Genomic DNA, 16,193 nt, shown 5'->3' on the forward strand with positions numbered 1-16,193 from the left:
GGTTATTCACGTTATATTTAGTTTTACAAATCGAAAACATAATGTATTAACATTTCGGGAAATATTTCTTCTTAAAAAGCAAACACAGAAGAAATAATTTATTATTTAAAAATAAATTTGGAAAATAGTATCAAATTTGAGGTAAAGTTATAATTTCCCAGAAATAATACACATGCAAGGTTTATATTTGTGTTGTAAATGGTTGTTCCAATCTATAAGAGAAACGTTTGACTTTTATATATAATAGAGAAATTAGGTTTCAAATAACAAAAGACTAAGTGATGAGACCCTAATTAGATAACTATACATTCACTATTTCTAACACACCTATTTTTAATAATACGACTATATCCCTATAATATATACCCCATAACTTCTTACATCCGAGTGAGGTTTTCTTTAACAACAGAGACGTTGAAATCGGAATCACCACGCCTGGGTATAAGGCGACGTACGAAGAAGCTAAGGTTTATGGGGAGACGTATTTTAGTGGGAATTACTTGAGTTTGGTTAAGGTAAACGCCGGGTTCGACCAGAAAGCAAGGGATTCCGGTTCTTGATATTTTTCTCTTTAGCAACTCCGGTTCTTGATTAGTTTGGTGATTAATGTACTGTGGAGACCGGATAAGAGTTTTATCGGATGTGTGTTCTTTCTTGTTCTTCTTGTGGTATCCAATCTCAAAGATAAGCCACTGATGTAATTTCATTCTATATAATAACAAATGGCTTCATTTCTGTAAGCTTAAGAATTTGGAGCTTGGTAGGTTTCTATAGTGGTGGAGATTTGATTAGTGTTTATGTGTTATACGGAGAATGGTGTGTGTCATACGCGTCAGAGAATAAAAAAGAAACGTGAAGATGCGATGATATGGTGATGAGTTCAACACTATGCACAAGCTTTAGACCCGACTACACTATACACATTGTGGTTATTCAAATTTGTTTTAGTAAAATATCTAAAAAGAAAATGTATTGGTATTTCTGGCAAATTTGTTTCTTCTTAGAATTACCAATACATTTTTTTGATGTCATCAGAAATGACTAATATGCAAGGTTTATATTTTTGTGTTATATATAATTGGTTGTTCCAATCTCTTTTTTTTTTTAACTCTGAAACTTCATTACTAGAAATAAGGTAATACCCGTACATCAAACGATAAAATAAATAAAAAAACTCAACCACCACAAGTAGGGCTTAGAGCAGCTTTAACGGGAGTATTTAAGCAAGGGTTCCAAACATTAAACTTGTTAAAAAAATAAAAAAAAAGTAAGAAAGAGAAAATATGTACAAAAGAGAGAGAGGAAAATAAGTCGTTGCAGGCGAAATTCTCTTGAAGTTTTTATATCCTCAGTCTACAGTTCTAGCTTTTTTAAAGGCCCAAATGATAAAAATAAATGAAATACAATAATTTAATTTAAACAATATTATTTTTATTTTTTGGGAAACTTACTGTTTTTTTCTTGGCAACGGAAACTTACTGCTAAGTCCCCGTTAATGTTGCTCTTGATATTCCAATCTCTAAGAACATGTTTATCGATAATATTTAAGTAAATATCTCAACAAACAATTTGACGAAAATTGTTTTAAATGAAGTGAGTATCTCAAATATGAAAACTTTATATTATAGCAGCTCCAACGTTTATTTTTGGTAGAGTATCTGAAGATTAAAAAAAATAGAAAATAGATAAAGTTTGAACCGATCCTTTGGAGACATATTTCTTCTGACATTTTAGAATCGGTGTCTCTATATTTTGTCGTTTTAGTGGTCAATTAATTTTCTTAAATAAAAATATTTATTTTTTAAATTAAAATTTAAGAACTTTTGAGAGTATTTATAGTTAAGGGTGCTCTTATAGCTAAATAGTTTTTCATAAATCACTGATTTTTTTATCCCTAATATATGATTTTTAATATCTAATAAGTATTTTTTATACAGGGAGTTAAATAGTATGAAGTGACTTTAAGACTTGTGATATGGTTTGTTATAAATAGTATGAAGTCGATTGCAAAAAGTGACTTTAAGACTTGTGATATGGTTTGTTATAAATAGTAGTCTAATTTTTACATGTGGAAATTTTTTCAAGACTTCCTGACCATATTTTGGAGATACATTAGCTTTATTCATCTCAAGTTATTGAAATCGAACCATGATGCACACAAACTTTAGAACCAACTAAAGTACAATTGTGGTTATTCACGTTACTTTTAGTTTATATATTGAAAAAATGTATTGACATCTTGGGTAATTGTTTTATTCTTAGAAAGCTAAATGTCATTAGAGCTAAATAATTGGCAAGGTTTACATTTTGTGTGTTATAAATGGTTGTTCCAATATCTAAGAGCATGCTATCAGTAATATTTAAGTAAATATCTCAATGAACAATATATTAAAAATAATTTTAAAATGAAATCATTATCTCAAATTTGAAAGAGAAATTTTCTTAGATAACCATTTTTAAGTTTTTGTCAAAAAATAGTCCTTAAGAAGAAAAATGACTAAAATAAGTTTTATTAAAGGATTAAAATATATTTATATCTAAACTTAGGGTTTAGAGTTAAGATATTAGATTTTGAGGATAAAAAGATGCTATTTTGGTCATTTTTTTTCTTTAAATGCTATTTTTGTTACAAAAATTTAAAAATGACTATTTAAGAGAATTTTCCAATTTGAAAACTTTAGCTAAATAGTTATTCATAAATCATTGAATTTTTATCTATAATTTTTAATTTATTAATATCTAATAAGTAAAATTTTCATGGAATTAAACTTAATATCTGGCCTTATGAAAATGAAGTCCATTGCACAAAGTGACTTTAAGACTTGTGATATATATTGTTTGTTACAATTCATAGTTAATACTTTAAACGTGGGAATTTTTTGAGACTTTCTGACAATAGTTTGGATAAACAGTAATTTAACCACATGAAATTATTCAAATCAAACCGTAACTTAAATTTGAGGTATTTAACTTGGTAAACCCAAACATAATGGAAATAGAGATAAGTTCAAATTATGCACAAACTTTAGAACCATTTTTGAAAAAGAAAATGTATTGACATTTAGGAAAATAAAATAATTTCTAGAAAGCTTAATGCATGTCGTTATAAATAATTAACTAGATTTTGATCCGCGTTGAAACACTAATTATGTATTTTTGTTGTTGTTTGATTATAAAACCGACAAAAAAATATTGTGAATGGATTTCGATATAATTGTCATTGTGGTTAGTTGTCGTCTTGTCGAGCTTATAGGCTTAGTTCTCTGTAAGTTATGATCTGTTACAACTGTTTAGATATGTAGTTGACATATTCTCTCTTTTGATTTGTATATAAAGATGTATCTTCAATACGTAATATACAGAAATACTCAACACTCGCTTTCTTTACAGTTCCTTTATAGTAATCTTTCTTCTTCTTTTTTTTTTGAAAAAGTATAGTAATCTTTCTTTCAGCATTGTCTTTGAAAATTACAGGCGATGTATACCTACCATCAATTCTTTGTTCCTCTACCATCGTTTTATCATCTCACAGCCTTCTTGTCTGCTTATTGTGCAGGCTAGGCTCCCAAATCAGTGAAACAGTTCACTGAAATGGTGCAGTGTAATAAATAATATTCACATATGATCAGCGGTGAACCCATGAAATATTATTTGAGGGTCAAAATAAAACAAAAAAGTCTTCTAGGGGATTTGATCTCGGCTTCTGTAGGTTCAATAATTCATATTTCAACCAAATACACTGCCTTCAATTATTAAACATAGCTTACATAATTTGTTTTTAACATATTTGTGGTGTCAAGTGATCCTTATAGATCCGCTCCTGCATATGATAACATTTATTATTTGGATATGATAAACCAGCAAATATGAAGAGACAAAATTAACGATTTCAAAAAAAATATTAAATTTCTTTTTAAAAATAAGGATTTTTCTAAAGAAAATTATTGTTTTTAAAAAACTTCCGATTTTTCTAAAAAAAAATTAACGATTTTTAAAAAGAATTAACGGCCCAGTATCTCATTCAAGCCCACGTTACTTAGAGGCTAGTAAACTTGGTGGCAAAGTAAGGACTGAGGCACGTGCAAGCACGGAACCTGCTTTACCCGCCAAAATCGCCGTCTTTTACCAAGTCCACAAGTCTTTTTTTTTTTTGCTTACTAAAATTATTAGTTTTAGGAATGAAATTTAACTGGATTTTTTTAATTTTAATTAGTAGAAACGTGTTCTAGGGCTCTATATTGTTATAGAAATATTTCTGAAGATTTTTAAAGCGTATTTGGAACTTGCTATATATCCTAGCCGTTCTAAAACACGTTCTATACTCTATAGCTTGTGTCGCTCAAGAACTAAGGTTTGCCTATATTTAGGAAAATGAAGGATAAAAAATAAACGAGAGGATACAGTTATTGAGTGACGAGTAACCGTAGGTGATTAATGAACTAATTAATATTCCAAATTAATACATAAGCAGAAGCCAAAAAAATAACTTAAAAGTGACGGTTACTTTTATATTGGTACCAAACAGTACTTATTTAGAGGCTCAATTTTCTTACATCGTAAAAAGTCACAATGAATTGTATTCTTATGATGAAAATAATTGGCCTGCCAAAATGATGTAGTAATATATTCTGCAGGTTTACGAATTTTATATAAACGTAATATTTTTCAAATGTTTAATTTTCACACAGACAGTTTAAAAACAAACTAGATATTGACCCGCCCTATATGTTTTGTTTTAAAAATATTTGTCTAATATAATTTATATGTTTGTGTGTTTGTATAATTATATTTTTGTATGATATGAATTTAACAGAATAGATTATTTTTGTAAATATATTAAATAAATCAAGTTTCATATGTACTTGTGTCTTTTCTTGTATCATATATGTATTTTTTTGTAATCATATTTATGTTTTATCTCTGATCATATTATAGAGTAAGAATTCGGGTTCGATTCCGACTATTCAGATATTGGTCTTTAGATGAGAGATTAAAACTTATTTGGATATTTATAAATTTTAGTTCGGATTCAGTTTGGATAATTACGGGTTCAGTTTAAATACGGATACTCATTAAAATAATGTAAAAATATTGAAATACAAATATACCCGCCCTTTAAATTATGTAAAAATATTTTTGGTCTATCTTTTTTGAAAAATTTAAATTTTATAATTGTATTTTTTTAAATCATATTATATTTAATATTAATTTAATTTAATATATTTTTTGGTAGTTAAATTAATGTTAAACATAATATGATTACAAAAAAACACAAATTTAAAAATTAACTGCCATAAAAAAACTAAAACAAAAAATATACCCGCTAGAATCTAGTGCTTTTTAAAATAACCTGCAAAAATTTGTTATCACAAATTTTTGCATGTTTGATGTAAACTTAATAAAATTCTAAGGATATTGTTTATTTGTATAATTTATGACAGTTAATTTTCTTTCTAATAAAATTCTAAAATAAAAATAAATATATTTTATTCTTCTTTAGATGACATCGTATTGGGTATCTTCATCGTTTGAAATATTTTTTGCTGGGTACTTTTTGTTTAATAAAATGATATGGCATTAGTTGTATTAAAAAATGGCGTGAGCTATAGAAAACTACTTTTATTAATGGGTCATACTACCGTTTTAATAGAATAAATATGGTATATTTGGATTTTAATATTTTTACATAGTTGAAATGAATACCCGTATTTGAAAACCCGTAATGATCCAAACCGAATCCGAACTAAAATTTATAAATATCCAAATAGGTTTTAATCTCTCATCTAAAGACCAGTATCTGAATAGTTGGAATCGAACCCGAACTCTTGCCCCTACATGTAGTCTATAATTTGAATAGAGTAATATAGGCTATACCTTCCTCTTTAAACATACTTAATTAATTATTAATAGCATGATTAATTGACAGACTTAATAAATAATAATCAATAATTTGCAAACAAATTCGGTGGCCTAGTGGAACACAGCACGCACATGTTTACATAGCCTGGGTTCGATCTACTCACATCGTCTTTTCATCTTTTCTATCTTTTTCTTTGTTTTTTTTCATTAATGGCATAATGATATGGGTTAGAATATTAAATATATTTTAAATGGTCCCGATCAAATAGAAAACAACTTGTAAAAGCGGAAGTTGCATATAAATAGAGGTTTCCTACTATTAAGGAGTGGTGGTTATTTTCAAAAAAGAAAATGATGTGGTGGTTAGTTTTGAAAATTAAAAAGGCAGAGTAGTTATCACATTAAAAAGGTATGTATCGTTAAAAATAGTTGTTGGATCCAACTTTTATCAATGGGTCAAACAGGTGTTTTAATAGAATAGATACACCAATCATCGAAATAAAATAAATGAATTAGGCCCTAATAATTAGGACGATCGTTACAAAAAAAAATCTAAAACCCAGAGTAACCGCTCCTTTATTCTCGCTCTAAAACCCTAACATTTTTCTCTCTCATATATAGCCTATTGAGACAGTTAACGAGTAGACAACTTACAAGGTTGAAGTCTTATTTGGATCAAAACAAAAGACACGACATTATCCTCTAAAATCAATCTCCAGGTCTTTGATTCTCTCTATATATCCTCTCTTGTCTTTTTTCTTTTTATCTAATTTGTTTTAACAGATAATTTATTAGCTCGTTACTAACTATTAACGATTAATCAAGCTTAAAAATCATCTATTAAAACACTTTGTAACTCCTACTGATTGCTTCACCTTCTTGTTTTCTACAGGTTGTTTCATCTTCTCAATGTCGTCCATGGATTGTTTAAGCAACTTCTTTACTTGGGATCCTCCTATCCAGCTCCAGGATTGTTTTATCCCAGATATGGATATGATTATCCCAGAAACCGACAGTTTCTTCTTCCAGTCTCAACCTCAAATGCAGTTTCATCAGCCATTTGTTCAAGAAGAAGCTCCTTCACAGACCTTTATAGAGCTCACTGACTTTGACTCTTTCTCCGACCAGTTTCTTCCTCCCCAAGAAACCCATCTTCCTTACCCTAAAGCTGAAACTTTCGACGAAATACACTACTTGGATTCCTTCCTTCCCACGCCAAAACGCCAGAAACTTGTTAACTCAAGCTACCACTGTAACACTTTCACCCATTTCCCAAACCCTAACCTTGATATCGTTCAACAAGCTTCCGTCTTCCCTGAGTTTCGAGTTCATGACATCCCCTTGGTGTTCAAGGCAGGTCTAGGAGATCAAGACGGGGCCAAGAAACCAAAGCTTTCATCTCAGAGCATGGCGGCTCGAGAGAGGAGAAGAAGAATTGCTGAGAAGACCCACGAGCTCACGAAACTAGTCCCTGGTGGCCAGAAACTTAACACCGCCGAGATGTTCCAAGCCGCCGCTAAGTATGTCAAGTTCTTGCAAAGCCAAGTTGGCATCCTCCAAATGATGCAGACCACAAAGAAGGTAACAACCAGCCTCCAAAAACAACACTACAAATTAATTGAAACCCTAACCGTGTTGTCTAACGAGGTGGTTGTTATTTTGCAGACGCAGGGTATCACTGATGTGGAAATAGAAACTCAGTTTTTGCTTGAGTCGCAAGCAGTCCAGGAGAAGCTATCAATGAAGGAATTATGTTTGGTTCCATGTGAAATTGTTCGAGATCTAACAAGTGAAGAATCCATTTGGAGAAACCCAAAGATTTCTCGAGAGATCGACAAGTTACTGTCCACAGATCTGGCTAACTAGTTTTAGTTCTAAGCATGAAGCTTTGTGTCTGTTCTTGCTTGTTTGTGTTCTTAGTTTGTGTTTTGTATTGTTGATTAGTGGCTAATTCTGTTAACTGGGAACTAATACTTTGTGCGTATTAGTCTCATGTATAGGTATTAGCAACCGTATCTAGTTGTCCATGTATTAGCTATCATTTGACATTTTAATGGCTAGCTAATGTATGTCCACATGTTGAAACTTTTACTTTTTAACAAAATAACAATTCTGTTTCTCTTTTTTACTTTGTGGGTATTACTAATTTAAAGCCCAAAAATCAGATTAAACAAACTCTCTAATCCGCGATCGGAAAGGGGTAGTTGCGTGAATAATGCCTTGCTAATAGGGATTCTCTAGCTTAATATAGTAGTACTAGTATTTTTATTTACCTTGGCCTCAACTACCGTAAATAGAAAAAAAAAACATTTTGGAATTTTATGAGTTATGGTTTACTCTAAGGACATCAACATTCAGCATCACGTTGAAAAACTCATGCGACGTATGTATTTATAGTTCGATTATTTAAAAAAGTAAATTATATAATAAAATTAGTATTTATGTTATTGAATATTTTCATTTTGAGTTTCTTAAACCGATGAAAACGCTCTTATCAAATCAGTCTCAAACTTAAACCACTAAAAACTGATTTTACTTGTATTTTGAAAAGAAAACAACTGATAAATGTTACTAATTTAACACATTGACCCATATAAGATATGTTTGTTATGTAATGACTGACCCCCTGTGAATTGATTAGCTGGCTCCGCCACTGGTTTAAGCTACTGATCGACAAAAGATAGACGGTCCGAAGCTGATCATATCACTAAACTATAGGCCCATGAGTTATAAAGAAACTGAACCGTTATCTTACACACATGGGACCCAAATCAAAACTAGGGTGTTGATTATACTATTTAAAACAAATAGCTTTTATTTATAAGATTTATAATTTAAGGGGGTTAAAATGTTATTAACCCGTTTACTTAAGTTTGTTTTAATTTTCTCACATTCTCAGTTTCTTTTAAGATCTAGAGGAAGAAGAAGAAGAAGCAAGCAAGCAATGGCAGCCATGGGATCAGGACCAGATCACCTCTTCAACCTCCGAAACACCTTTTTTTTTTAAACAATATATATACAAAAGTAAAAATATTTAATAAAAAATTTAAAATTGAAATTATGAAAATATTAAAATATATCTATTATATTTTAATTAATATTATAAAAATTTATAATAAAAACAATTTCAATAAATTTTCAAAATTTAAAATTATAAATTTTTAAATATAAATTTTATATTTATTATAATTTTATGATTTTTGATATTTTTATAATTATATTAAATGTAAATATTGTTAATTTATTATTTGATTGTTATCGTATTTTGTAGTTAACCGGTCATAAGTCACCCGCAAACGCACCAATTTTTTACCGCAGTACCAGTCGTACAAATCTCTTAAAATCGCTAGAAACCGCAACCGCCCGCATCCACAAACTCCCGCAACCACAACCGCAACCGCTGCGTTTGAACCAGTCAGGCCCTAAAAAGGACATCAACATTCAGCATCACTTTGAAAAACTCATGCGACGTATGTATTTATAGTTCGATTATTTAAAACAAGTAAATTATATAATAAAATTAGTATTTATGTTATTGAATATTTTCATTTTGAGTTTCTTAAACCGATGAAAATGCTCTTATCAAACCAGTCTCAAACTTAAACCACTAAAAATTGACTTGTTACTTTATACGAAAAAATGTTTAAGCCAGTGGCGGAGCACTTGCTTTGTGAGGGTGGTCAGTGACCCACATGGATTTTCATAAAAACAAGTTTTATTTGTATTTTGAAAAGAAAACAACTGATAAATGTTACTAATTTAACACATTGACCCATATAACATATGTTTGTTATGTAATGACTGACCCCCTGTGAATTGATTAGCTGGCTCAGCCACTGGTTTAAGCTACTGATCGACAAAAGATAGACGGTCCGAAGCTGATCATATCACTAAACTATAGGCCCACGAGTTATAAAAGAAACTGAACCGTTATTTTACCCACATGGGACCCAAATCAAAACTAGGGTGTTGATTGTACTATTTAAAACAAATAGGCTTTTATTTATAAGATTTATAATTTAAGGGGGTTAAAATGTTATTAACCCGTTTACTTAAGTTTGTTTTAATTTTCTCCCATTCTCTGTTTCTTTTGAGATCTACAGGAAGAAGAAGAAGGAGCAAGCAAGCAATGGCAGGGATGGGATCAGGACCAGATCACCTCTTCAACCTCCGAAACACCTTTTATCTGGGAGCTTACCAAACGGCGATCAACAACAGCGAGATCCCTAACCTCTCCCCGGAGGACGCCGTGGAACGCGACTGTCTCGTCTTCCGCTCGTACATAGCCCTCGGTAGCTATCAGGTTTCTCTCTATTCATCTCGATAAGCGTCATCGGATCTCGTTTTTTTTTATGTTTTGATCTCCTGTTCGAATTTTGTGTTGTAAAAGCTTGTCATCAGTGAGATCGATGAAGCCGCCGCTACTCCATTGCAGGCAGTCAAGCTCCTCGCTATGTATCTATCGAGTCCTGATAATAAGGTAACTCAAATACTCAATTTCATGCTTATTTTTATACTCCCTCTGTTTTTATTTGTAAGTAGTTTGTTTTTATTTGTAAGTAGTTTTAGTTAAAAGTGTGAATATTAAGAAAAACTTTTACTTTTGAAAAAATAGCATTTAATACATAAATTCAACCAATAATAAAAAAGTATGAATTATTTGATTGGTCACACAACATGTAATAAATGTAAAATGTGCTTTGGATTATGTAAACATCTTACATTGTGAAACAAACATTTTTTGTTATAACTACTTACATATCAAAACAGAGGGAGTATAATATCTAGAATATCCCAACTCGAAATATTAATAACTGGATCCGAAACGAGTTCTGATCCAAAATGGATCTTAGAGAGTGTTATAAAATTTATCCCAACCCGAAGTATTATTAATCAAATAGACCCAAAATATATAAAACATGAATGAAGTCTAAGAAGCCGAACTCGAAAACCTGAAAAATCCGATCTGAACTGAACCCGAACTCCCAGGTCTTATATATTGTACACTAGGTATTAGGGAGGGATTAGCATCTAAAACGTTTAATTGGTGATTAGATTGTTATTTAGGCGGTTAAAGTGTTTACAAAATACAATAAATATTAAATATATATCTTTAGATATATGAAATAGTATGAAAAAAATTATACTATTATTTTTATTTTCATAAATTTTATAATATAATATATTAACTACCAGAACATTGATGTTTATGTGTTCTTGGTCAGGAATCAACCATTTCAAGCGTGAAGGAATGGTTGGCAGATTCAACAATAGGAAACAATGCTATCTTGAGGTTGATTGCTGGTACTATTTTCATGCATGAGGAAGATTATAATGAAGCTCTGAAACACACTCATGCTGGAGGAACTATGGATCTGTACGATTTTTTTTTTTTCTTAACCTTGCTGGACCGAGTAACGATGGCTAGGTTTCCATGCTCATAGATTGTTCATTGCCCTTTGCATTTTTAGGCATGCCTTGAATGTCCAGATATTCATTAAGATGCACAGATCAGATTACGCTGAGAAGCAGCTTAGAGTGATGCAACAGTATGACGAAGACCACACTCTCACTCAACTTGCTACCGCGTGGTTGAACCTGGCAGTGGTATAATGCAAAAATATACAATTATGTTTTTGGCTTATTATATAGTCTGTTTTTGACATTGTAAATTTCAGGGTGGCTCGAAGATACAGGAAGCTTATCTTATTTTCCAGGATTTCTCTGAGAGGTATCCAATGACATGCTTGGTTTTGAATAGCAAAGCAGTTTGCTGTATGCAAATGGGTAATTTTGATGAAGCTGAATCACTACTGCTTGAAGCACTCAACAAGGTAACTAAACACATTCTTGGTAATCATGTATAACAAGAGATGTTGCTTGACTTCTCAAACTGCACTCGATTTCTTGGCTGTTCTGTAATATGGGCAAGTGTGAAAACTAGTTTGTGGTGATTGCAGGATGCTAAAGACCCAGAAACTCTTGCAAACCTTGTCGTCTGCAGTCTTCATGTTGGCAAATCATCTTCACGTTACTTAAGGTAAGCATTGCATCAAAATCCTTATAAAAACATTGGTTTAATTTCACTTATTGGGACCATGCTATTTTCTTTTTTTCTACAGCCAGCTGAAACTATCACACCCTGAACATGTGCTTGTGAAGCGTGTATCATCAGCCGAAGATAACTTCGAGCGAGCGCTTCAATCTATCGCTTGAAGACTCTTCCATTGTTCAAGCTTTGCAGGATCAGTTTGCTTTACTACATATTTTCCTCGGTTGGTAAATCCAACAGAACAACCAAAACCGTTTTGTCTTTTTGGAATCAGTATATGAACCAGATTTTGCCATTTGAGTATGTTACGTTTACCATCTCATTACTTTTATATATAAAACTCCAGGCTCCACCTATCATACTCTCAGACTTAATTTAGCTGATCGCGTAGCCAAAACCCAAATAGGAATATGCATCACTCCATAACTTGAGTTCAAACCCTTGTCTGGAATAATGTCCACAGCCAATTTCACGATATCATGATCCGATTGTTAGAATTTTAATTTGAAAAATGTATTTGAGAGGTAATTTCTACAAACAGGTGAAAATGTTGAATGAATTGCTGCTTCCTAGAATCAACGTAAAGCCATTATTAATCAGTACAAAATTTCATATATAATCTCTACATATTGTTTCAAAAAAAAAATCTCTACATATATTTGGACCGTACAAATACTATAATACTAATAGTAAATAAGAACACATCACCTTCCACACCCTTCACTAACATCTAGAATAAGACTCTTCACTACAATCGTCTAGGTCGATACACAAAACATGTTTTTGTTGCTTCGCGCGTAACAACTCTGTTTAGTATCTTTAGTCGCGTGACTGACAGTATTTAACTTTGTGAGAATCGCTCACAGAAAAAATAGTCAAACGAAATTGTTTACAAACTATTTATTTATAATACAATAAATAGGATAGTGAAATGTGTGAATGTTAAAGAATAATATGTAAATATGTAAGCATACTACATACAATGGTTTTTTATATAATTAGACGATTTCAATAAGCTCCAGTCTCTAGTCCAAGCTGCATGAGAGACACATGTTCATGTGCATGCTTCTACATTTAGTCAACTTTCATGTTTCTTTCGATACACATGCATTTGTAGTTGTTAAATCAGTCCAACAATTCCCAAATGGATAATTGTGTTTTTTTGTGTGTATATGTATAAATATGTGGTTTAGTTTTCCCTGAAAATCACAGCAATGTACAATGGGCAGATACATGCTTCGTAAAATATAAACTTGTTTTTATAATAAATCAAAAAAGTTCTTTAAGTTGTGTTAAAAAGAGAGGACGTAAACACATGGCTTCTTCGACAGTCACCACTTTAGCCCTAATCCTAATCATGATCTTCCACCTCACGCCGGAAACAACTGCAGCTCGCCATCTCAACGATCAGATAAAGCCGATAGATGTAATGAAATACCTGTTTTCACAGGGCTTTCCCTTTGACCGTGTTCCTCCACCACCATCACTTTTTTCCTCCGTTACCGTTTGTACCTTCTCCAATCCCTGGATACGCTCCAAGTTTACCGTCACCGTCACCTTCGTTACCTCCGGCGTCTCTTCCCGGTTTCCCTGGCTTAAGGTTTTCTCCCCCGCCGATCCTCACGCCGCCACCGTCGTGATTTTATAGGTTAGCGCCGTTATTATATATGACAATTATCCGTTGGAAAAACGATTGATCATGTGGACTCAATGATATAAGACATGCTTATTTCATGAAAGTTTAATAAAGATATATATATATATGTCGTGTAAGTGTAACAAATTGTCGATCTAATTATTAAATAAAGACTTCTGTTTAAGTTCTTTGCACCCGGAATCTTTCTCTCAATCTCACATTCTCATGAAGTTTATGAGTGCGAGTGAACTCAAACCGTATATCGAAGTAATTAAAAGTGATCATATACATTTTATATGTGATGTTACAAAAAATACATTTGATATATGTATGGCTGCAAGTTGGAAGTTTTGTTTTTTACAGTTTCATAGTCTAATTAATAAGTCTAAATATGGTTGATCCAAACTTTCTAACAAAAAATAGTTTAATACGTCTAAATAGTAAAGTAAAATTATAATGTTTTGAAAATTGTCTCCCTCCTACTTGTCAGCAATTGTCATTGTTTAGGAAAACTTTCCCAACATTTTGATTGGCTAATAAAATTGTGTGTTTAAGAACAAAAAACCAAAATCCATGGTATTTTCCTTTGGCGTTGTTGCTGTGAACTCAGGGAGAAATTAAATATCCGATACTTGAGCATCCAATGATCCAACAAACCCTTTCCTTATTTAATTCTCAAAATCGTTTTCTATTACCTATTTGGGTCTTCTTGATTTTTTTATATTCACATATTATCATGCAGCTCCTTCTTTAGACGGCATGTATTAAACCCCCTACATGTTAGGCGCCAGTACTTCTCCACGCCGCCATAGACGTGCTTCCCAATTCTTCCCCGTATATATATATATATATACTCAATGAATTCTAAATTTCTAACCCAACCCTAAGAATCTCACCTTTTAAATTTCCTTCACCATCTTTAGCATATTAATACCTTAGCAAGATTTCTAAGTTTGTTATGTCTCCTCCAGCGTTGTTTGTGTTTGAAGATGATTTAAACAGTAAATGGAGCAATGAAGAGTTGCAGCGTCTCAGTGTTTTTGCCAGAGAAAACTCTAACCCTAATTTCAAAATCTTGGTGAAGAATGCTGCTCTGCAGAACCAGCATACCGTTTCCTCAGTTCTCTCCAGCCCATCTGTGAAAGATGAAAGCTTCAGAATGGTCTTACCTCAGGTGATGTCTCCACCGAGAGATAAAGCAGTGCCACTTCCTGTTCTACCCGAGCCGATGATGAAACCACAGAAGAAGCTTGGCCGCCAAGAAACCATGTTTGCTGTAGGAAAATCTCGGTATGATCATGAGAAAAACCAAAACCATGAAGAGGAAGATTTCAAATGCAGTGCCTTCTGTTTATCCCTCCTTGGTTTTGGGAAGAAAAAAACTGCGAGGTCACCGAAAAGCAAGGATTCATCTATAAAGAAGAAAATGATCAAAGGGTCATCGTTTTCAAACTCCATTGTCTCCCTAGGTGCCTCATTCGAGAAATTTGAATATGGCTCATGGGTTTCAGCAACTGCTCTGGCCCGAGAAAACGACCGATTGTACTTTGACCTGCCGTTGGAGATGATCCAATGTGGCCGTGGAGGCGGTGGAAATGTGCAAGAACCGGTGAGTTCGGGTTTCTTGTTAGACAAGGAAACAGAAAGTTTAGCTTTGAAGAGTGTTCTTCTGAAGACTTCTCTGTCCGGAAGGGAACAAAGAAGTTTGGCTGAGACGTCACCGCAACGCGGTGTCAGATTCTCGAACATGACCTCGGTTTCATGCCCGAGTTCACCTCGATCGAGTATCACCCCCACGCTTGCGTAAAGGTTAAAGCTAGAGATGACTTCAATACGTTCTTTGCAGCACAGAAAGCGTGGAAAACATAGTACTATAATAAGACTCAGTGCCGTGCGAAGAGTTTTAGGGGCCTAAGGCAAGTTTTAAAAATAAATTTATTTATAACCGTAATGAAAATAATTTTCTAATATGATCTATTATTTTCACCAAATACACAAGTCTAATACAATAAAAGAATAATTTTATAACATAAATATGTTATATTATGTCATATAGAAAAAAAATACATGAATTCAAAAAATAAATTAATTAATTTTGGTAGAAATGTTTTTTTTTAATAAGTCTAAACCACTATACTAGAAATTATTTTAAATTTTGGGGCCCTAAAAACAGTCATATTAATCGGGGGCCTGAGTCGAATGCCTTTTTCGATACACTGTAGGCACGCCTCTGATAAGACTTTACAATAACATATGTTCGTATCTAAAAAACGGTATGTATATAACAACAACGGAGAGCGAATATCTGCTTTCTATAAAAATTTGAATCTCTACGTATTCAGATTGATGAAGGATTATGTTTATGGTCAGCCGACATGTCTCACCTTTGATCGAACATTAAGCTTTTTTGGCACAATTCTGTTGTTTGGTACTAGTTCTCTGTCATTGTGTATAGAGAATACCATAAATAGCAATAAAATAGGTTTTTTGACCCAAAAAAAAAAAAAAAAAGCAATAAAATAGGTTTTTGTTCAAAAAAAATAACACACCAAAAGAAACGTGTAAAACATGCTTGTTGTTTGACTATTTTGCCTAGTAGTTTAGTATATCTCTTTGCTTCTGAAGTCGCACGTACAAAAGTCATTG

The 16,193-nt window shown here is 32.4% G+C and overlaps 3 protein-coding genes and 1 pseudogene across 3 annotated transcripts; all 4 read left to right on the forward strand.

Annotated features, from left to right (window-relative positions):
* The first annotated feature begins 1,532 nt into the window (after positions 1 to 1,532).
* LOC103857551 (transcription factor bHLH53) lies at positions 1,533 to 8,852 on the forward strand. The gene has a single exon (XM_033286281.1). The coding sequence runs from the start codon at positions 6,769 to 6,771 to the stop codon at positions 7,723 to 7,725; it is 957 nt and encodes a 318-aa protein (XP_033142172.1). The 5' UTR covers positions 1,533 to 6,768; the 3' UTR covers positions 7,726 to 8,852.
* Positions 8,853 to 9,920: 1,068 nt separating this feature from the next.
* LOC103857552 (coatomer subunit epsilon-2) lies at positions 9,921 to 12,270 on the forward strand. The gene is made up of 7 exons (XM_009134758.3): positions 9,921 to 10,162; positions 10,250 to 10,339; positions 11,085 to 11,236; positions 11,331 to 11,466; positions 11,538 to 11,693; positions 11,820 to 11,899; positions 11,982 to 12,270. The coding sequence occupies exons 1-7, from the start codon at positions 9,989 to 9,991 to the stop codon at positions 12,073 to 12,075; spliced, it is 882 nt and encodes a 293-aa protein (XP_009133006.1). The 5' UTR covers positions 9,921 to 9,988; the 3' UTR covers positions 12,076 to 12,270.
* Positions 12,271 to 13,190: 920 nt separating this feature from the next.
* LOC103857553 lies at positions 13,191 to 13,735 on the forward strand (annotated as a pseudogene).
* Positions 13,736 to 13,976: 241 nt separating this feature from the next.
* LOC103857554 lies at positions 13,977 to 16,044 on the forward strand. The gene has a single exon (XM_009134759.3). It carries the CDS (start codon positions 14,506 to 14,508, stop codon positions 15,352 to 15,354), a length of 849 nt encoding a protein of 282 aa, XP_009133007.1. The 5' UTR covers positions 13,977 to 14,505; the 3' UTR covers positions 15,355 to 16,044.
* The last annotated feature ends 149 nt before the right edge of the window (positions 16,045 to 16,193 follow it).

The sequence above is a fragment of the Brassica rapa genome, chromosome A03, assembly GCF_000309985.2.
Source record: "Brassica rapa cultivar Chiifu-401-42 chromosome A03, CAAS_Brap_v3.01, whole genome shotgun sequence".
NCBI classification, from domain to species: Eukaryota; Viridiplantae; Streptophyta; class Magnoliopsida; order Brassicales; family Brassicaceae; genus Brassica; species Brassica rapa.

Excerpts from the sequence above, each read along its gene's own strand:
- LOC103857552 (XM_009134758.3), top strand. The coding sequence starts at position 9,989 with ATGGCAGGGATGGGATCAGGACCAGATCACCTCTTCAACCTCCGAAAC. Across the intron at positions 11,237-11,330 it reads GCTGGAGGAACTATGGATCT|GCATGCCTTGAATGTCCAGA; the intron begins GTACGATTTTTT and ends TTGCATTTTTAG. Across the intron at positions 11,467-11,537 it reads CGTGGTTGAACCTGGCAGTG|GGTGGCTCGAAGATACAGGA; the intron begins GTATAATGCAAA and ends TGTAAATTTCAG.
- LOC103857554 (XM_009134759.3), top strand. The coding sequence starts at position 14,506 with ATGTCTCCTCCAGCGTTGTTTGTGTTTGAAGATGATTTAAACAGTAAA.
- LOC103857551 (XM_033286281.1), top strand. The coding sequence starts at position 6,769 with ATGTCGTCCATGGATTGTTTAAGCAACTTCTTTACTTGGGATCCTCCT.